Source organism: Gavia stellata, chromosome 8 (assembly GCF_030936135.1).
Source record: "Gavia stellata isolate bGavSte3 chromosome 8, bGavSte3.hap2, whole genome shotgun sequence".
NCBI lineage: Eukaryota > Metazoa > Chordata > Aves > Gaviiformes > Gaviidae > Gavia > Gavia stellata.
This window is the reverse complement of record NC_082601.1, coordinates 19,284,646-19,306,291: the sequence shown is the minus strand read 5'-3', so window position 1 is coordinate 19,306,291 and position 21,646 is coordinate 19,284,646. Positions and strand designations below refer to the sequence as shown.

At 37.7% G+C, this 21,646-nt stretch overlaps 1 protein-coding gene across 1 annotated transcript in view; it reads left to right on the top strand.

Annotated features, from left to right (window-relative positions):
• The window catches only part of RBMS1 (RNA binding motif single stranded interacting protein 1), a 148,290-nt gene extending 127,904 nt beyond the window's left edge, over positions 1-20,386 (top strand). Inside the window, exons 7-14 of the mRNA XM_059820219.1 lie at positions 6,102-6,208; positions 7,099-7,148; positions 7,245-7,338; positions 10,628-10,678; positions 12,806-12,916; positions 13,583-13,663; positions 14,918-15,002; positions 17,898-20,386. Coding sequence (XP_059676202.1) covers positions 6,102-6,208; positions 7,099-7,148; positions 7,245-7,338; positions 10,628-10,678; positions 12,806-12,916; positions 13,583-13,663; positions 14,918-14,995 — 572 coding nt within the window. The 3' untranslated portion in view covers positions 14,996-15,002; positions 17,898-20,386. The remainder of the gene's footprint in view (positions 1-6,101; positions 6,209-7,098; positions 7,149-7,244; positions 7,339-10,627; positions 10,679-12,805; positions 12,917-13,582; positions 13,664-14,917; positions 15,003-17,897) is intronic.
• The last annotated feature ends 1,260 nt before the right edge of the window (positions 20,387-21,646 follow it).

The following is a 21,646-nucleotide window of genomic DNA, read 5'->3' as shown; positions in this document are numbered from 1 at the left end:
GGTTTAAATGGAAGAATGGATTAAACACAGTTATAGGAAGCATGGGTGAAACCTCCTCTGGAGCATGAGAAGACAGAACAGAAAAACCTCTCTGAATCTGAGAGGGCCAAGGGTAGCACAGGGTGGTGACAAAAGTGTTGACTGTAGAATTGAGTGACTGGGCATTGATGATACGGAGCAAGCTGAACCCAGATGTAACAAGCTATTTGGGCTTTATTACCCTGGTCCATGTTAGCTTAATGAAATATGTTCAATATTTAGTGTGTCCTTGTTTGCCTTCAGTCAGGAAGAAGGAAGGTTAGCTCAGAGAGCAATTTCAAGTGCATTGCAAGTTGGTATAATCCTAAAACTCCTAGGAGTGGTGTATTAGTTTCACCATTTGTTCTAGTTGGGGTTTGTGCTTTTGTTATGTAAGTTATTGTAGTAGTTTGTTCTGGTTTATGGGCTACGACTTTCTGTCCATTTCTCTCAGGGCTTTGATTTTTGTATTTCATTCTCTTCTCAACTGTATGTTTATTACAAGATTGCTATAACCTTGAAATAAATTTTGCATTTAGTTCTACTTTTCTCTCTTTAAAGAATTATTGTTTTCAGTGAATAATGTGATATTTAAAGCTTTTCTATTCTCCTATGAAATGTGAACCTCATGACGTGAATTGGAGGAAACAGAGACTAGGCTAGTATAAGGAGCCAGGACACAGAAGATGAGTAGTGAGGGCAGAGCAGCATACTTAGCCTCCTTCCCCTAAAGATGATGCTTAATGTTTGCTGTGGTTTTGTCTTGTGTTGGACCCCTAACAGTTGTAGAAATGATCTGCTGGGCAAAATCATGAAAGGCATCTCCTCCCTATCACAGCAGTGTGTAGCTGCATGATGATACATGAGAATAATTATATAAATAATTACATAAAGCAGTTGTGCTGTAGAATACGTAAGGTATGTGTAAGTCTGGGCGTATTTGTCTCTTACATTTAAAATGAAAAATACGGAAGTTAAAATGTTACAGAAGTTTTATGTCTGTTGTATAGGCTTTATGGATTATTTAATACTTCTTTTACTGAAAAATAACTTAGGTGGTGTTGTTTTAATGGGTGTAAGGTAGAGAGTATTTTTGCTGAGCAGCCCATACCATTTTTGCTTCAGGAATGGTGGGTTATGGTGATGACCCAAAAATCATAGGTTAACCATGACCCACCCTCCCCTTCCCACTTATGATAAAGATATTGGTCACTCAGATTCTGGTTTAGGGAGGGAATTGAAGAGAGCCCTGTTCCTGCCTGTGCTCTTGACTGTAGACTAGGAAGAGGTCCGCAGGTGTGGTAGATACTACTGTTTGAAATGATTCTGATCTCAGACATCTTTCCTTGTGCAGGAGAGGAGTGAAAATGGAACCTTGAAGTAGTTATCTTGTGGCAGTCATTTTCGAGCTTTTTCTATTTGCTTACCTTTACAAAGTATCCAGCACTGCAGATCTCTATGTAGTGAATTTAAGTCGTTTGACCATAAACTCACATTTCTTAGTTATCTTTCACAGATCCTTCAGAAATAATCCATAAACCACATTCTGAAAACCACTGCTAAAGGGTATCAAGAGGTCACAGTGCTGGTGTTACTCCTGATTGTCACACTGAAAGCAGAGGAACCAAGATTTTACCCATTAGATCAAAGATTAGAAGCTTTTACTGCTCCAATTCTCATAGTTTGTAATCACTGCTTAGCTTTAAGAAGCAACATTGGAATAGAAGAGAAAAATACTACTTAAAACCACTCAAAATATACTCCTGTGACAAATTATTAAACCCTGTGTAAATTATTAAAGAAATGTAACCCTGAGCACTGTGTTTAAGTGAAGATTAGGATGGTGAAGAGCATACGTTTTGTTTCTCTTAAAACATATAAAGCTACTGAGATCTTGGGTTGCAGAACTTCTTTTTTAATTTCCACAGCTTTTGGCAAAAGTTTCTAGCGGTACAGGCTTGCTCTATCATTAAAGTGATGTTTTAATGTCAGAATTCGTTAGTCACATATGCTTTGTCACTAGAAAATAAGCAATGGAAGTCACTGAAAAATGCAGTTTAACTGAAAATTGATTAAAATAATAGTATTTTAAAACTATTTTGTTGTGTTTCTAATACCTGAAAGCAGGGTTTACTGAAAAGTTGATAAAATTAGCCATGTAAAGTCAAGGTTGTAAACACAGAGTCCAACATAAGAACATCAATTTCGTCTTGCATTTATAGTGTCACCTGGTATGTATTGAACAAATGAAGACTGAATTCTAATGTATGCACGTGCACAATGTGTATGACAAGGAAGTATTTACTCTCTGGACTAATATTGCATTCATATCTTCCTTCTGTAAAAACGTTAGCCCTAGAGGAGGGTGATTCAAGGCAGGAGGAGATGGTCAGCCCTTCTGACAGCCAGGTGTTAAAGCACTGACCTGCTGTTAAAGCACAGGAAAGCTCACAGTTACAGAACGCCTCCGTGGCAGCAGCTCAGCAGACATCTACAAACCATTGAGAGTGTCTGTTGGTTTTCTTTTAAGTGTCAGTGGAGTGGGCATTTTAAACATGGTGTGTTAGCTGCAGAAGCATAAATCCACTCTAAGTCGTAGCCTTTTGCCTCAGTTATCTCTTAGCTGAGAATGCAACTCTGAATATTTATGCTTTGCCTCTGTCTTGCACATACAGACAAGTTACTGAATGATTAATGATCCTCTTCATCACTGGGCCTGCGCACTTCCCAACAATAAAACAATAAAAAGGACTCTCCCTTCCTTCCTGGACCACAAAAAAGATTGCTTGACTGGTCTGTAGGGCTTGTTGGAGTTTTTTGTTTATACACATATCTATTATATACATGTTGGTATGTGCAAGAGAGAGAATATCTTATGTATTTGTGAAAAATATGAGGAAAGGTAAGCTGAAGAAATAAATTGTAGATTTAATTTTGAAGAGAGTAAGGCCTATGTTCATTCTTCAGTGGGAGGGGGATCAATAGATCCTACTTGGCTCCCATGAAGGTTTATCTCCTTCTCACGACCCTCCCTCTGATGACCATCGGTCATTGTGTTCTTGAAGCAATGAACGCAGCAGTACTCAGGTCACATGTACGGAAGAGCAGCCAAAAATTGCAGTTAGGCTTTCAGTCGCAGCAGTCGCCACTATCCGTGTTCAGATCTTGAACTGGAATCGGGCAAACGCAATAGAGCCTTCTCACAGCAGTTGGCGGTATTAAATAGATGGTCTGCTTCATTTTTTTTTTTTAACATGAGTTGGAGCTTTCACAGCATTTGGCTTCATTTATGGACACAGTGAGGAGCAAGAGAAGCTGGAAGGTCAGAAAAACAAGGGTTCCCATGCCAGATCTGTGTACAGTAAGATGGAGCACCAACTTCTGGCAAATCACAAATTAATGCCTTTTTAAATTTCTTTTTTTCATTGCTGCAGGTTTTGGCTATTACATATGCAAAGTCCAATACACGTGGATAATTCTTCTCCCATTTTTTCTTTGTCTTTAAATTTGTCAGGAGAGTGTTTCAATGCACCACAGAAGATGTTTCATCATTTAAAATTTAGCTGTTTTCAGTTATCTACCGACCAAAAAAAAAATTTATTCTTAAAATAGATTTTTATGAACATTTTATTCAAACAGTTGGACAGGTTTACTCTGACTTTTTTAAAAAAATGTTCTTTATCTTGAGACTATGGGAAATGTAAGCACAAATAATGCTTTCAGGAAAGTTTTGTACAATTCACTATGGGGATTTTTAATGAAAGCATAATGCAGCTTTAAATAAACTATTTGCTACCTGTGAGTGCTATAATACAGAATCAATGGGCTAGAAACCTTTAGGTATTTTCTATGACTTCATAAGCCGTTCTCATGCCAGTTTCTTTCGACTTCATTCAAAAATTCACAGTGTGTATTTTGGAAGTCACACATGCTTCCCGCAATACTAGGTGGTTTGACATAATTTATAAGTAGCCAGAGATACTCAACTTGGGAAAGACCTTTTTTTCATTTAAGGCAGTTAACTTCGGTATTTGGATCTCAGCTCGCTCTCTCTGATGGATTTATTTTTTTCTTCACTGTGTAAAATCGGAGTCAAAATAATTTCAGACCAGAATGTGACAATTTTACCCATATTGAGTACGGTCTTCTGAGATTAACTCCTCTTATTTCAACAGAACTGTATGTGGATTAAAATGCTGTGTGATATGACCAAGATTATTGGGAGCTAGCTTTTATAAAGTAATATCAAATTATCCATCAGCATATTGACATGGTACCTTTTTGCCCCAAATATGCCAAGGCAGACGTTTTTTTTTTCTCATGACAGAAGACCACAAAGCTAAACTTGGTTGTAGGAATGCCAAAAATCACCTCAGAAATGCAAGATTTAGAAGACAATGTTCTCCTACTTTAGGGTTTCGATTAATTTCCTTGTGCCTTTCCTCCGCTGTCCATAGGTCTCCAATACTTTTTCCAGTGTCATTAGCCTAACCTTTCTCTGGTTTATTTTATGATTATAGGATTTTAATTACAATTTTCTATAAGGTAATACATTTTAAATTAATTCAGTTGTCTGTTTAGTACTAAAGTCTGACTCTCTGATATTCAAGTTATTTGACTGCTGAATAACAGCGCACGGGTAGGAGAGGTACAAGTCTCTGACGGATGTGTGGTCAGTGTTGGAGATGAGACAGGGAACCACATACCAGTTCTGTCTCCCCGTCTGTCCATCTTTTGTAGAGAAGGCTGTCAAAAAATGTATCATGTAGGAAGTGGATATTTTCCTAGTAGAACCAGAGCTAATATTTTAGGTATGCCATCCAAAGCCAGGGGTGACTTGGCCATTAGTGTTAGTTTTGTGCAAATGGTTTAGAAGTCAGGCTTTTTGCCAGGTTATAAGTCTCGGAGGTTTTCAATACTGATCATCTTTTGTAAATGCAGACAGAGTGAAGAGCACATCAGCACTGGCTGTGGTTATACTAACAGATTTTGTTGCATGATACAGATAAGCTAAAATTTTTCTTGGGGTTGGTTTTTTTGTGGGTGGCCCTCCCACCTCATGTGTTTACTCTACATTTGGAAACTTGCATGTTTTCAGATCCAGCTGTGTCTCATGCAGGTGTTTCCAAACAGCAAATGGCTGGAGGAGTGTCATGGTAAAGCTTAGACAGCTCATGTGTCAGGAATTATTGGCAGAGAAGTGTTCACATCCAAGTCATAACAGTGCTTCCACCCTGTGATTAGGGAGGGTGGGGTGTGATGTAGCAGAGCTGTGTTTCAGCCGTAGGTACTCAGAAACTATTACAGTTTAAGCTAGTAATGGGGAAAGAATACTATGCAAACTCTTCTTGTTCATTGCTTGAATTTTGACATTAGAAATTGAAGTCACGCTTAGGATTATGTTATGCAAAAGTTTTTTTTTTGTTTTTTAAAAAAGTGTAGTCATACCATTTCATGACAGTATGCAAAGAACAAGATAAAAGAAAAATCTTGAAAAATTTCTTGTTGCATTTTGTGCTCTTTATAGAGCAGAGATAAAAAGGTAATGGGCAGTTGTGGCATTTTTTCAGTGCCAGGTGGCAGGAGATAAAGGTGCCCACTCCACCCTGCTGGTTAGATTAAGTGGAGGTACTGTGCCAGCTCTTCCGGCTGTTCTGGATGAGCAGAGCAGTTTAAGTTTTGGGATGTTACTGAAACCTCCCAAGTGCTGGGGGGAATATATTAAAGGCCTTTGGCCAGATTAATTCTCCACCCTCCTTAGATGTACCTCCGAAGAGGCAGAGCTCAGAATTCAGATGGCAGTTCTCATTCATCCCTAGACCAACAGACACATACTCAGGATATACAGACCATGTTTCTTTCCAACAGGTTTTAGAGCAGTAGTTTAAAATCAAAGATATAAGGCATTCCAGATGCTCTGTTTGTGTGTGGCAGCTATCTTTGTGCTATGCAGAACAGTTGTTGATGCTGTAGTATGAGTCTGTGTTATTTAACTGTCATATCGGGAATATAACTTAAAAACCATATCTCATTTGGAGCGCTGAACACATGAGTATGAAATAATATTTCTTCTTTCTTCTCAGTTCCTGCAGAACCTTTATTGTGCAAGTTTGCCGATGGAGGACAGAAAAAGAGACAGAATCAGAATAAATATATACAGAATGGAAGAGCATGGCACAGAGAAGGCGAGGTGAGACTTGTAAGTCCTCCCTTCAAGCTTTAGTGTGGGTGTACAATAACGAATACTTATGAAAATGATAGGCATTGAGACTTCTTGGCTTGGATCTTTGGCATATTAAAAATGGGCACACAGCTCTTACCTGACAGTTTGCAACTCTATAAAACACTTAACTGTATCTTTCTTAAGAGGAAAAAAGGCAAAATGAGGAAACCCTAAATCATACCTCACTTAAGTGAACAATAAAAATCTCCTTCAACTTCGTCAGGAATATGGCTGAGATATTTCTCATATTATAGAACTATGTGAAACATAACTTCATTTACATGTAGTAAATAATCCTTTGATTTATGCAGCACTGAAATGCACATCACTTTCATAAGATTAAAATAGTATACCAGTGCAATGCAGCATTAATTTTTTTTTAGTCACAGCTTTTTTAATCTTTAATGTTCAAGATAATAGTTTCATAGGCTTACTGTGGTTAGCAAGCCTAGACACCTCATTTGTATGAGACAAGAAAATTCAAATGTGTCTTCTGAAAAACAGCACTCCTCATTCATTCTTGTAGTTAATATATTGTAGGCAACACCCTAACATAATCATCTTCATGCCCTGCCTCTCAAACACACACATGTTCTCTTAGCCAGGTATTTCATAGATTGCATTTTGTTCCTCATGCTGGGAACTTGGAAATTTGTATTCATAGGCAATATTGCTGACTGTCTTCGCTATATAATTACATCTGTCAATTAACCTTTCCCTATCTTACAGTAATAAACTACTTCAATACAAATATTCAGTTAAAAATAATACAACTAAAGAAAGAGTATGAGAAATAATTTACAATCAAAATGAATTTTGTCAACTCTTTCTTTCCACTTTTTTTTTTTCCCCCCAAGGCTGGAATGACACTGACGTATGATCCAACCACAGCTGCTTTACAAAATGGGTATGTTAAATAATGGCACAGTAAGAAAAAAAAAAAAGTTTGCATTATGAAAGATGCAAAGAACAGGCATTTAATAAATATTTCTGCATTTTATAGATTTTATCCGTCACCCTACAGTATTACAGCAAACAGAATGATCACTCAGACGTCTATTACGCCATATATTGCTTCTCCGGTTTCCACATACCAGGTTTGTATTGAGAACTTAGTAGCTGAAATGGTTCCTTGGAGCTTATGTTTATTTATCAATTGCTACATCTGGTTTTATGAATTCTGCAATAATGATTCATTTTAATGAAGTGGCCTCTTCATGCTGTACAGCATGAAAATGAAGGCCTTAAAAATTAAAGTGTGTTTGTTTCAGGAAGCAGAGCAATTTAGTGAGATATGTGATGTCTTGCAAAACAAAGTCTCTAACTTGTACTGATGGCTAAGATATTTGTAGCCAATTCTGCATTTCCTGTATAATTTTTCATTTTCTCTTAGTCAAGTTCTTTTAATGTCAATAATAAATAAAGAATAATTATTTTAGAGATCTAAAACCTTCTTGATTTAGTTGAGTTCTATTTCAAAGATGTTTCTCCATGCTTTTTGAACTTTTCTCCAGGTTGTTTCAGTGAAAAAAAAAAAAAAAAAAGCCCAACAATAACACGTTATGTAGTTGTACTAAGAAGGGTACAGAAACTTGCTTCACATTAGAGAAGGAAATTTGAAAAAGAGTTCAGAGTTCAAATTGCATTAGCATTCAAATTTGGTGTTTTCATAGTCAAAGTAAAGCATTTAATTGTCTAGAACTGTGTTTCTAAACAAAAAGTTGCTTTATTTTGAACAATAAATCAAAGCATTTATCATGCACATATTTTGTTCTTAGACCGCAGTCCAAAGCTTCCTGAAAAGGAATTTCGATAGGTGTCACCTTGAGTCTCTGCTAAGGGATATTGACAAACAACTCAACATGCTGAGAAATGATATGGAACAGTTTTTGTACTTCGATATAAATCTCTTAGGAATGCTCAATTTTAGGGCATTGTACATTTCAGTTTACAAACAACTTGCATTTAATGCACCTAGTATGGCAGTCTCAGATATATGCTCTGTAGTTACTACTTGAGACATGCCAATTATCCCAGTGTAAGCTAAATGATCAGCTATTTTGGCATTTTACTGTTTAACACATAGATGAAGTAAACATCTGTGATTCAGGTAATAAATAACCAAACCCAATTAAATATGGAAAATTCTTACCTCTGTGTGTCAGGGGAGGGAGAAGAGGCTGTTTGCTTTTTAGTGAGAGATGTGCTGAGTTTTCTAGTTTACTATGGGTGAAAATGAATATAGAAGGCTATGTAGAAGGCATATAGAAAGCTAACAGAGGCACTGTGGGCCATTTGGTCAGTATTCCCTTGCAGAAATTTCCATGTACCCTCCCATTCCAGGTGAGAAGAATGAGGAAGAATTGTCTAGTATTAGTTTGGAGGTCTAATGCCTTCTTGCGCAAGCAAAGTGTTATGTAGGAGGTAAAACAGTATACTCTGGGGTAAAGGGCAGTTGGATTAATTTTATTAATTTCTGAAGTGACTTATGCAACACAATGTTTGCTCTCAGCAGACAGTGCTGGTACTGTATTTTTCAGTATATTGATTCATTCTGCTTTGTACAGCAATACCTCAAAAATGACAAGTTCTTAGCCAGAAAAATATTCCAGGAGAATTAGCTTCTATTCTTTATTAAAATATAAATTATTTATCAACATAAGACTCTCAGATATTTAGAATCCAAGTGAAAGTTGGAAGTTGGCGTGGAAATGTACTACTTAGGAATATAGTATCACTTTTCTGGGATTATTGAGATAGGCAGACCACAATAGTGTATGTTTCCAGAAATGTTACCAGTATTTCAATATACATGGCATGGAGCTTCAGTTATTGTGGATGGAGTTATTAAGATCATTATGCTTAAAGTGCTACAATAATAGGAATTGAAAATTAAATTGAAGTATTCTGTATTGGGGAGGAAGGACGTTCTTGGCCAGAAAAGTTTCACAATTTGAGTATTAGTCACATCTTCATTACTGATCCCTTCTCACTGAAACCTGCAGCATTCTGTCATCTGCACAACAGGATGTATCACAAGAGCATGATTTATTTATTTTTTTCTTTGAGGCATGGTATAACCTGTTCCTAGATTTATTCTTATTAAAGGTAAACAAATTTAATAAAGTTTTGGCTAGTCTCTGTTTCTGCAACTTCTGTATACCCAAATGACAGTACTAAGCCAGTTACTATCATACTATGAGTAGATTAGCCAAAGCTGTAGTCAGGCTGTACCAGTATTTTTGCCATTAAGCTTTTGCCTGAGGAAAGGGAGGGTTCAAGTGTTTTCCATTTTTGAACTCCTGTTTGCTCTTTCTCTGATTAAAACAGAAAAAAATATTACTATGATTTGAAAGTCAGTACTAAAAGAAGGGAAGGAATATTTCCGTCTTGCAGAAAGTACCTCCCCTGGATTTTTTTCAAGGCTGTCTTGTCTACCTGTCCTGTTCACAGGACTCTGGGAATGATGGTAGAGGCGTTTAAGGGGCTTTAAATGTCCGGCAGCAGTGGTGAGCCAGTTCTGCATGTGCGCTGCAGGTCAGAATCCTGCCTTATCCTACACACCTACAGGAGGTGGGGAGTAAACATTTCCATCCATACCTTTAATATTTCTTGCAGCACACTTTTTCAAAGAGCTGTTGCACCCAGCTCTTTTTAACGTAAGATAACCATATAACCTAATAGTTTACCTTTTAATCTTTTTAATTTACCTTGTCATGCAAAGTTAGGCATCCTTCCTCAGTTTAAATATTTGGGTAGTCAGTGTTTTTGGAGAGAAACATGACAGTTGCAAGAGCAGGAGTGCTCATCAGAACCTTCTCCTCTTCCTGTGCTTTTGGAATAACATACTGCAATGTCTTGGAGAAGCACAATTCTCCGAAATCTTCTCCTTGTTCCTGGAACGAGATTCCAGCAGAATTCCTGATCTCTTTTTCCCTTGTGAAAATTCAATAATTTATTTTATTCCGATCACACTAGAAGGCTAATGATGCTATACCTTCTGAGATCCCAGTTACTTTTTCCCAAAGGAATTTCAGACACAGAAGGTGCCTCCTTTTTCAACACAGCAAGAATCTCTCATGCATCTCTCTGAACCCTTTCAGAGTACTTGATAAAGTTTCTGAGACCTGCACTAAAAACATAGCATACTGTTCTGAAAGGTTTATGTGGTATATTGTCTCCAAATCTTGTTTCTGATTTACAGGTACAATAAATACACTTTTCATAGAAACGAATGTTGCTCCACAGAGTGACTAATTGCATTAAAAAGTGAATAAATCAGGGAAGGGGCTTGATAACGATTTATTAAATTATTACTATATCTTAGTTGGAGTATTCAGGAAAAGAATGACTAAAATGAAAAATAAAATAGTGATTTTGTTCTAGGTTCAGAGTCCTTCTTGGATGCAGCCTCAACCATATATAATGCAGCACCCAGTAAGTTTTTATGCTTCTCCTTTGTTGTGTTACTGATTGTATAAACACTTTACATACTTTAAACAACAGGAAATAGGTCAACTCCTGCCCAATTGCTTCCAGAGTTTTGACAATTACATCATGATGAAATCATGGATCAAAATGAAAAGAGAAACAAAGATAGTGACCTGATCTGGGGCCTCATTTTATTAGGAAAAAAAAGAAAGCTGCCTGCAGGGTATCAAGGTGATGAGGACAATTAAAGTTACCAAGTCAGCATCCTGAGGAAACTTTCTTTTTTTTCTTTTTTTTTTTTTTTTATTTAAATGAAAAGCACTTTGCAAATACCAACGTTTTACATACTGTTTACCTATCAGGAGCTAGAATTGAAGACCCAAGGTTTTAGAATGGGTCTAGAATAGTTCAGACTGGATAATTTGTGAAAGACAGATGTAGTGATGTAAATGAGATTATGGGCACTCACTTGAGAAAACCTGCATAGCTTGTTCTGGCTTCACCACTCATGAGTAATGCTAGTCTCCCTACACTTTTGGCTGTGGCATCTGTACCAGACTGTCAGGCTTTCTAATCTATACTCTCCCGTGATATTTTGCTTCCTATCTATGTCATTTGCCAATTAAGTACCATTATATCTGAGACTTACTGGGTTTCTTCAGATGAGCGTGACAAATAATAACAGGCGCTTTAATATATGCACTCCTGTAGTTAACAAACAAGTCTGTTTCCAGATATAGAAAGGATATTGTCTTGACTTTAATTAACCTCTCCGTGCAGATTATAGAATGTAAATCTTCTTGGCAGAACATTTTCTTCTTGTGCATGCAGAGAAGGTGATACTGAACGAGAACACTCTCTCACACACTTAATTGTTATTGTATTTGTGGTTTTTTGATGTTAAACACACACGCACACAACTGGTTTTAACTTCTCTATCAATACAGATTTTCATAAAAAAACATCTTGCAAATCATGTTGTGAAAGACACAATTTGATATGTTATAATTCACAGGTATACAAGGTGAGATTTCACAGTTGAAAATAAAGGTCTAGATTCCTGGCTGAAGTTCAGTTTTGGCCTGTGCAAAGACCGGTGCTGTCTTGCTCATTTGCTTTGCAGAGAAGCCTGCAGTCTACAGACAGGAAATTCTTTTAGTGTTTGATGTGCCTGTGACTCATTTCATCTACGTGATCACATGGTGGTTTTTCCAACTATGCTCTGTACAGTTTTTTCTTTTTTCTTTTTAAGGATTAGTTATTGATTCAAAATACTGGCTTTCCGTACACTGCAATTATTTCTGTTAGTTTTGAGCCTCCATCAGTTTTAATCAACACTTCTGCAAGCAGAAGTCATACAGAGTATTTAGAAATGTGTTTTTGTAGAACGTGATTGGTAAAATGAAATTTGTTGAAAACCCTCCATTTCAGATTATTCTGAAAACCTTATGAGTGTGCCCTCCATATTTAGCAATCTCAAGTGTTTAAAAATTCAACATACACTTTTTATGAAGTTAACAAAATGGTACAGGAGTGCTGGAAAGGTCATCACAGTAGCTGGTATTTAGACAAAGAATCAGCATTGCTGACCCATTCTTCTAAAATGTGTGTGCTAATGAAACCAGCCATTACGTAGGGCAGCCGTCTTGTGTGTGAATATCGCATGTGACGGGTAGAATTCTCCTAACACAAATGTTCCTCCAAAGCCTCCTTTCTTAAAGATGAGATGAAAGTTGCTTCCTAAAGCCTGAAATTCCAAAGCTTAATCTAAGTCTAATCTAATCTATACCTGGTAACGTGTGGCGATTTTTGCTTTAAAGTTAGCATCTGATTAAACTCCTGTTTTACAAAGTGTTTTCAGCAGGTGTCTCAAGCGTGTTGCACATCAGCTGTGTGTTCAATAGGAAGTCAATGCAGTTCTTACCCCACTACCAAACTGTGCAAAATGCATCTGCTCAAGTAGAATATTCAGAATGCCTCAGACCTGCTTCCTGAGTTCAGTGCCTGGGATTAAGGAGAGTTCTTGGGGTATATCCCCTTGGAAGGATAGCCCATACTTAGACTCTCAAATCAAAAATGTAATTAAAATCTGAGTGTTGCCGCAACCATTTCTTTCTTTCTCTCTTTTAATAGGGTGCTGTACTGACTCCCTCCATGGACCACACCATGTCACTACAGCCTGCATCGATGATAAGCCCTCTGACACAGCAGATGAGTCATCTTTCATTAGGCAGTACTGGAACAGTATGTAGCAATCTGATACAAAATAGAACTTACATAAGTAGAAAATACTGCATGTAGATCACAGCTTGCATGTAGGAAAAAAGTAATCCTTTAAGTAGTCTTTCATCCAATAAAGTGTTAAGAACTATCTCCATTTTTAAATCATATTTAGCAGGTTTTTTCCAGTCTGTTAGCTGATCAGAAATTGGATATTAGTAAATAAAAATAGATCAAAGCAAATGAAAGGAACCCAGGAGGTAACTCCAGAGTTGTATCGAAAAAGAAAAAATAGTTGTTTTTACTCTTCAGGAGATCAGAGTTGCAGAAAGTACTACAAAGTGTGGAACAGAAACTAAACCAGAAGAGGAGATGCAGTCTAGCTGCTAAATTGAAAGACCCTTCTTTTCTGAGCAGATAGAATTAGAAAAAGAAAAGCTGATGATTGGGATTAACAGAGAGGGAAAAGTCCTGTACCTAGTCTTTGAAGTCTAAATTTGAGTTTTCTCAAAACAGGTATCTCACTTTTCTGAAAAGCCTATTGATTTCAGACACAAAAGTCTTTCTCTCATATATATTGCTTTAGGGAAACAGTCAATATCTCTTAAACAGTATCATGATAGGTATTTCGAATACTCTTAAGTTTACATTGGGCTTTAACTCAACTTAATGGACTCTCTGTCTTTCTAGTACATGCCAGCCACAACAGCTATGCAAGGAGCCTACATACCCCAATATACACATGTCCAGACAGCAGCGGTTCCTGTTGAGGTCGGTATATTTTCTAAAAGACTAGAGATAAGAGGCATGAATATGATACTAGATTTTTTTTTTTTTGCCAGGAAAACTACCATTTAAAGCCTAACATTGTAACTGTGAATGTACTGTGAATACAATGTATGTTAAAACTATAAAGTGTCATTATTCTCAACTATTATAGCTAGTATTGTAACAAAGAATGACCTGTACTTGTAGCAGTACAGTACTTCGAGCAGTCTTCTGTATGACCGTAGCTCAGACAAATGTTGTGTTTTGTGAAACCTAACTTCCAATAGGGACAAGCCAGGGGGTGTACTGTAGTTTTGATCTTTCACTTAGTTTTTCTGTGAGCAAACTTCTCTGCCAAAAGATCATGATTGTAACTTTTTGCAAAGAATCCCCATTTTACCCTGGCACCTCAGGATGCTGTGCACATTTGCCCAATAAACCCCTCTGCAAGTCCAGTTGAAGAGCATAACTCAATGGTAGACAATAGTTTGTCTACTGTTTTGAATTACTCGACACCCTTCCATAGGTCAGTACTTCTTTAACAGAGGAACTAGACGAGGTAGGCTGCAGCTCTTGTATTCAGAATGAGGGCTAGACAGTCTCTTCCAGAGCCTGTAAGAAGAAACATTTCATGGCAGAGTCTATTTGTCCACAAGCTCCAGAACTTGTTTGGTTCAGTTTATGCATTTGCCCATGTGGGTCGGAGAAAGACTTTTGGCAATTAGCTGATTGCACAGTCTGCCAGAGCAGTATCAGCTGAATTACTTCCCTGGTTTCGGGGGGCCTGTGTTCCAAGTCCCAACTACAATTCCTTGCGTTGCTTAGTGCCAGTCACACCACGGTAGTCAAAGTGATAGTGTTTGTACATGTGGTAAGTAGATCTCATTCTTCTTGCTGCCCCTCAAAAGGAGAGAGGCAGAATGCTCTTTTGCATTTGCAGATAGAAAATATACTAGTAGTTATTTGCTCCCTCCATGTATTTATTTCTATAATGTTAGAGGGCTTTTTTTAATTATCGTCAAAGCAGCTGGGGAAATACAAGGTTTGCATGATCCTTTTATTTTTTCTGTTTGCTGAAGTGTAAATCAATGCGAAGTTAACACCTCAAATTTGGAATTACCCCACTTGAGAAATGTGAGAAAGACTTTGGATTTGAAGACTGTTAATTGCTTGAGTCACATGGAAATACAGCATGAAATCAGCAGATAATGCTGCCTGATTTTGTGTCTCATGTCTTGTCTCCCGTTTTATTTGCAGGAAGCCAGTGGTCAACAACAGGTTACAGTAGAGACGTCCAGTGACCATTCTCCATATACGTATCAGCAAAATAAGTAACTGTGAGGTAGGGGCTCATCCTGTAACATAAAAGATGTGGATCCAAAGATATTTTATTTCATAGCTTGCAGTACTCTGTATTGAAAATTCTTTTTTTATATCATACAAGTAATGCTGATAATATCTGGGGACAGGCAGTGAAGTTAATTTGAACTTGGCCAGAGTTAGAAGCCAGGAAAGGAAGCACAGGTTCCAGAAGTGAGTTAATAAGCTATGAGTAATAGTGTTTTAATAATTTCTCTATAGTGTAACTGTATTATGTTGTATTTTAATTTGTTCATCTTGGCAGCATGCTGTATACAAGAATAAGAATGAATTAGTGCAAAAATACTAGAATCGCAATGCTAAAGGGAATTGTGTTTATATGTATAATATCCTCTAGTTCTGTGGTACATGTAAGATTTGGAAGCAGCTTTGCGACTAACTTATAGATCACAGGCTGGGTGGTGGTCTGGTAGAAATCCTTGCTGACCCTTTCTCCTGAAGACTTCCCTGCTCATCCTTCATTCTAGGAAAAAGCAGTTTGGTCCAGAATTTTGTCAATTAATTTTTAAGCCATGTTCTACTTTGGCTCGATTCCAGAGTTGTTTTACTTTCCTACTTCAGGTTTCCTCTGCTTTTGCTTGTATGGGCTTTCTTTACTAACCAATCATTAGCTTTGCCTGAACTCCTTCCATGCAAAATTTTTGCTTTCTCTAGATTGCCACCCTGAAAATACTGTTTGCACTAACCATCCCCTTCTCCATCTTCCATGTTTTAAAATTCTGGAATTTAGTTGTTCCTTAACTCATCTTTTTCTGAGTGCTTTGTAAACCAGGCAACGTGACTACGTGATTTTTTTAATTATATTTTGTAGGACCTCATACTGAAAAATTCTGTTCAGCTGCAATAATGTGCTAGAGGCCATCTTAGAAGGGTTTTTCTACAGCCCTCACAGCTTTATTAGATACTCAAAAATGATAATCAGTTATGTGTGAGGAACTTCTAATTGTATGATATTCTCCCTAAAATGTATAGATCTAACAGTACACACATTTTCCGTTACCTTTGATTTTGCAGGTCAGCTGTGTTATTTGACAACACTGCTCTCATCCCTGTTATTGGCATAACAACTTCTTATATGTTCAAGAATGTAAAGATAGAAACAAACCAATGGGGAAACTTCACACATTCAACAGATGGCACAGTCTGCATAGCGCAACATACAACCTGTGTTTATTATTGTAGTCTGGCCAAATGCCGGCATCTAGAGAAAGCCCACATCCTTGATTTGCATCCAGGGCAGGGAGAAAGCAAAGCCACAGGCTCTTCTCGTTATCCATCTCCTGGTGTTAAAATCATGGCTCCTGCATGTTTCCTCTGCCAAGGCTATTGGCTGGTGTTAACCGCTTTTCAAGGAATTACTTGTTTTGCCTTAAGTCTCCCCTGTGGGCATGTAAAACCTCCTTACCAATAGAGATCTGTGGTAGACGGTGAAGCCTAATCCTGCCCGGCATCTCCCAGACCTGCCTCTCTCTCCCAGCCTGTCAGTACCTTTCCCCTCGGCTGGGGCCAGGCCAGAGGAGCATTTAGTCTCCTGAAAGGATGAGACGTGTTGCCATCTGAGACAGATTTTACAACGATGACTCTGTGTAGAATAGCGAGCTCTTTGAGCAACTCTGTGCGTTTGCTGTAAGCCAATGCTCCATGTATTTTATTCTCCAGAGAAGTACTGTTACCTGTGTTTATATGCAGTAGGAGCCAGTGAAATCTATGTCAGCAATGGCTATGGCAGTGGGCACATGGGGAAGGTTAATATTACTCAACTGATTTCAGCCTCGGAGTATGGCATTTGGTATTTCTGTCCCTGGAACATGTTGGTACTGGTCATTTTTCAGACAGGTGAAGGGGAGGGAACTGACAGTTATTTCTTGCCTTAAATACAGGGAACACTGCAGTCTCTTAATTGCTGTGGCTCCATTACTATTGTCAAATTGAAACTTCTTTCTGAATGCACAGGCAGCACTTTTGGGAATGTGCTATTAAAAGTCAGTATACATATTGCCATAAATAAGGGGTAAATGACAACTATCCCATTTGCACAAGTGGATGCAGTCAATCAGAAATACACAGCGTCTTTCCTTTGACAGATACATTTAATAACTTTATAGCTTCTTTTAAAAAAATTGCTATTATGTGAAAATAGTCAAAGGGACTTGTAAAAAAAAAAGTTTGAATTATATATGCACCTATAAATGTACAAGCCTTAAAATACCAGACTCTGTCTTGGCTTGAGAAATTAAAAAATTGTCTAAAATTTTTTTCATTAGCTGGGTATTTTTTTTAACCCCTATGGCAATATAAGCTGATACAGTGAATTGAGAAGTCTTACTTCAAATTTAAAGAGCCCTGAATTGCTGTTAAGTATTAACCATCATGGAGGCACAGTAGCTGCCTCTGCCTTGGCTGTTGTAACTTGTACACAGTCTCCCTGAGGCTGCACCGAAAGTAAGTTGTGTTCCTTTTCCAGAGATCAAAAGCCTTGGAGGTGCCGCAGGAGTGAGCTCACACACTCAACCATTTTTAGTCAATTAAAAGGAAACAACAATAACAAAACAACAAAGAAGGAAATAGCTTTGAATGCAGACTCAGGGTTCCCCAGTGGGAACTCTGCACACTGAGCAGGTATTAGAGACAGAGGGGGAAAATATGATGCAGGCTGTATCCTGGCAGAGAGCCTTATCCTGGGAAGGGCCAAGCACCTGTAGTGCTGCCTGTGTTACTTCTCAGGTTTGTACTCAGATTCACTTAGTCTTCTCACAGCTGTCTAAAATAGGAAATAATTTAGCTTTTTGGACAGCTACATTAGAAAACACCCATGCAATTGTAACTCTGCTCTAGCTCTGACCTTTCTGTGTTGCAGATGTCCAGTGTTGACCTGGCCTGGAGAAGGGTGCAAAGGCTGAAACAATCATGGATTTTACTGATCAATTGTGCTTTAGGAATTATTGACAGTTTTGCACAGGTTCTTGAAAATGTTATTTATAATGAAATCAACTAAAACTATTTTTGCTATAAGTTCTATAAGGTGCATAAGAAAAACCTTAAATTCATCTAGTAGCTGTTCCCATGAACAGGTTTATTTTAGTAAAAAAAAAAAATTTTTATCAAGTGTTATGACGCAAAAAAAAATTCAAATTTCTGGGTATGCACAGATGACCACGAAGACTTATTCACGTGCATGACAGAATTTGTGTTTTGGTTTATTTTTATTTTGTTTGTTTCTTTTTTTTTAATTGTATGAGATGGGTTTTCTGAAGTTTAAAATAGTAAAACATCTAAGATGATGTTCTGTGCTTGCAGTGTGTGAGTGTTGCTTTAGTGCAGTGTTGCAGTTATAGTGTCTGGTCTTTTAGCTTTCTGTTTTTCTTTTAACGTAGTGTGAAGTGTCTTATCCTTTTCTATAAATTCCAATTTGCCTTAAATCTTTCAATGCTGTAGCTGTTTCAGTAAGTAGTCCAAACTAATGGTGTAGAATGCTTTGACCAAATGAGCTGGTCTATTATGCCTTGTAAAACAGCAGCATAGGGCTTTTAAAGGTAGTCAATAAAAATTGCTGAAAATTTGGCTTTTTTAATGTGTAGTAAGTGTTTTTAATGATTTTTCACATAATATGTAAGGTAGTAAAATGCAAGAGGGGAAAAAATGTTTTGTGTGAAACACATTTTTCTGACTGGGGAAGTTTTAATAGGATAAATTGTTTGTAAGGCCATATGCCAATAGTTCCCTCTGGTAGTTTGAATGATTTAGGAACTCTGCTGTATGATGCAATGTAAAATCTTTTTTTGCCTTTTTTCAGAAACTAACTTGATGTTCTAGTTTTAGCATAGGTAGAGTAGGGAGTTTGGGGTGGGGATATCACCGAATGTTTTTGTCCTTCCTTTATACTAATGATAGTGCTTTAGGATGAGGATCGTGCTGAGACTTAGCAAACAGAAAAGTTGCTATTACAGCAAAATGGCAAAAGCTAAAGGACTCGTTTTCAAACATACGCTGAGATGTAAGTAGAAGCATAATTGATTGGGTACTAGCTCTCTATAGTAGGTAAATAAAAATAAAAAGACTTGGCACTTTTAAAAGGTAACTTTACCAAAGAACAAAGAGCCAGTAACCAATAATTCTGATTTGTCTCAGCATTACGTCTTCTGTACTCTTTATTTTTGCCGGACCAGTTTGCGGTTAGGAGAATGTGCCTTTTTTGTACATTTGCATTTAGGTTTTATAATTTTAATTGATGTATGGACACAAAAGCATGAAGGAAGACTTGGATCCAAGCAGTGCCACACTTTACATCATCACTACAAGTGTTAAGTGTAAAGAAAACCAATTTTGAAACTATGAAATTCCTGATTCATAAATACACAGTTATTTGTACTTCACATATTAGATAATTCACTGCTACTAAAGCTCTTTATTACAATTGCATATGTTTTAAATCGAATGATAAATTAAGTTGTCTTCCAAAACTGTGTACTTCTCTGGTCAGCTGTATATGATCAGTTATCTACCTCAAAGTTTATTTCCTTTTGTATTGGGACAGGTTGCTGGCCCTCCCTGTTTCCACAGACCAAATCATCCTAGCTCGGGAGCTAGGGCTAAGCAGTTGTTTCTTTCAAGTATTTTTTAGTTTTTAAATTTTGTGTGAGTATTGGAGTATAGATGTCGGTGACATTTCATAGTTTCAAAAGTAAATTGCTGCTCTGAGAAGTGTAGATTCTAGTGAAATACATAGTCATAAGAGATGTGTTTTTGTTTTTTCTTTTTTTAAAAAGTTGTGGTATTATTGGTTCTATGCTCCCTGGAATATTACTGCTTTGTAAAAGTCCAGACTTCCTGCAGCACCTTGCCTGTATCTGGTGACTTTCCAAACCTGGATCTCTCACTACTTGATATTTTTGCGTTAATTAAAACTGCAGTATGATAGCTGTGTTAGAGGGAGGGAAGAGCTGCTGCCAGAAATGTCTGAACTAAGTGCCATACTCATTGTCTGGGTAAGATTTGGGAAATTTAACCTCTGTACATAAAGAAATAATCAGTTACTTAAACATCACATAGTAGACAGCCATTAAATTATAAAAAATTAATTTATGAAGAAAGACCTTTTGTACAGATTGAAAAAAAAAAGATTTTCATAGAGATATCTATATGATCAAGAGAGTTAATTTTTTATTTTTGTTTTACTAGTGCCACAAACTTGCCAGTGGTAACTTATTTGTCCGGTTCAAGATAACTCTGTAGTTTTGTTTCCTAGGACTTGTTGTTAAACGCCAAAAGACATTTTTGAACTGTAAATTTGATTAGATTGTTAGCTTTTTTCTGTTTTATTTCTTTGAAAACTTTTGAATAAAAAAGATCCAAAAAAATGAAAACGCATCACTTTTTTTCCTTCAGCCGCTCCTTTATTGGGGAAAAACCCAAACAAGGCATGGTAAAACCTTTGTGCTTGCTTTGAAGTGCTCAGAGTTGCTTTCTGCTTTACAGGCTGGGTTTTTCCCTCCTCCATCTTTTGTTAAAATAAAATTTTAACTCTTTCAAACCACATTACAAAGTCACCTATTCTTTCAGACAAAACAGGAAAAGATGTATGAAAAATACATGATGAAATATCAGATTTGAATGCAAGAACTGTTGTTCTGTGTGTCAGCCCACACTGAGAGTTGTATATAACCAGGCCTGCCCACTGTTGTAAATGCAAGAAGTAAGGGTGGAGATGGGGGGTCACTTTGGTAGTTCATAGCACTGAATTGCTGCCTAAAAGTTCTTTTGTCTTCCCAAGTGCAGTGGCGTTGGCTGGCCTACCCAGTTCTGGACAGCAGAGGTGATACTTCACCGGAATTAAAAATTATCCCAAGTGTTCGCCTTCCAGCTGCAATCTTTGAGCATTTTATTTCTTTAAAGATAATCTCGGATTTTACTATCCTTTTGGCAAGATCACCACTGCCAATGCTGTGGATCAGGTAGAGGACTGCGCTGCCCAAAGTAAGTCTTGGAAAAGAAATAGAGTAAAATCAACTATTGTGTCTCCTCAGCCAAATGCTTTTCCAATCACACAGTCCTCAACGTAGCTTTGTATCGACCCGTGTAGCAGGAGAGGGGCTCTGACCTAGTCTTGGGTGCCCCAGGGTGCACCCAGAGGCAGAGAGCAGTGACTGGGTGATCCAGTGGGCTCCTGCGCCTTGCCACCGCTGTGGGATAGGCAAAGGGGGGGCTCACTCGCTGCAGGCTGTGCCACCCTGGAGAACCCTCTCCCACTTGGGAGACAGTCCTTTTCATTATACATCTGGTTTTGACATATCCCAAGGACTCAGCCAGCCCTGCGACAGGCCAGGCAGCCTGCTGGGTGGGTCAGCTGGGGTCACGCTGCGGGCAGCGTGCAGCCCGAGCTTTCGTTCGCACGATGCTGATGCGAGATACTGAGAATAAATGTGTTTTCAGTGGAGCTAGTGAAAGGGACTCACCTAGAGGTTAGGAAACTTGATTCACATTAGCTTATGCAGTAAAGACATCCTCGACGATGATGGCGTTTGTTATTAATGAAGAGAAAGAAACCTCACACTGTGTGCTACTAAACACATTTAGACTCCTGTAACTGAAAAAAATGCCATTTAACCA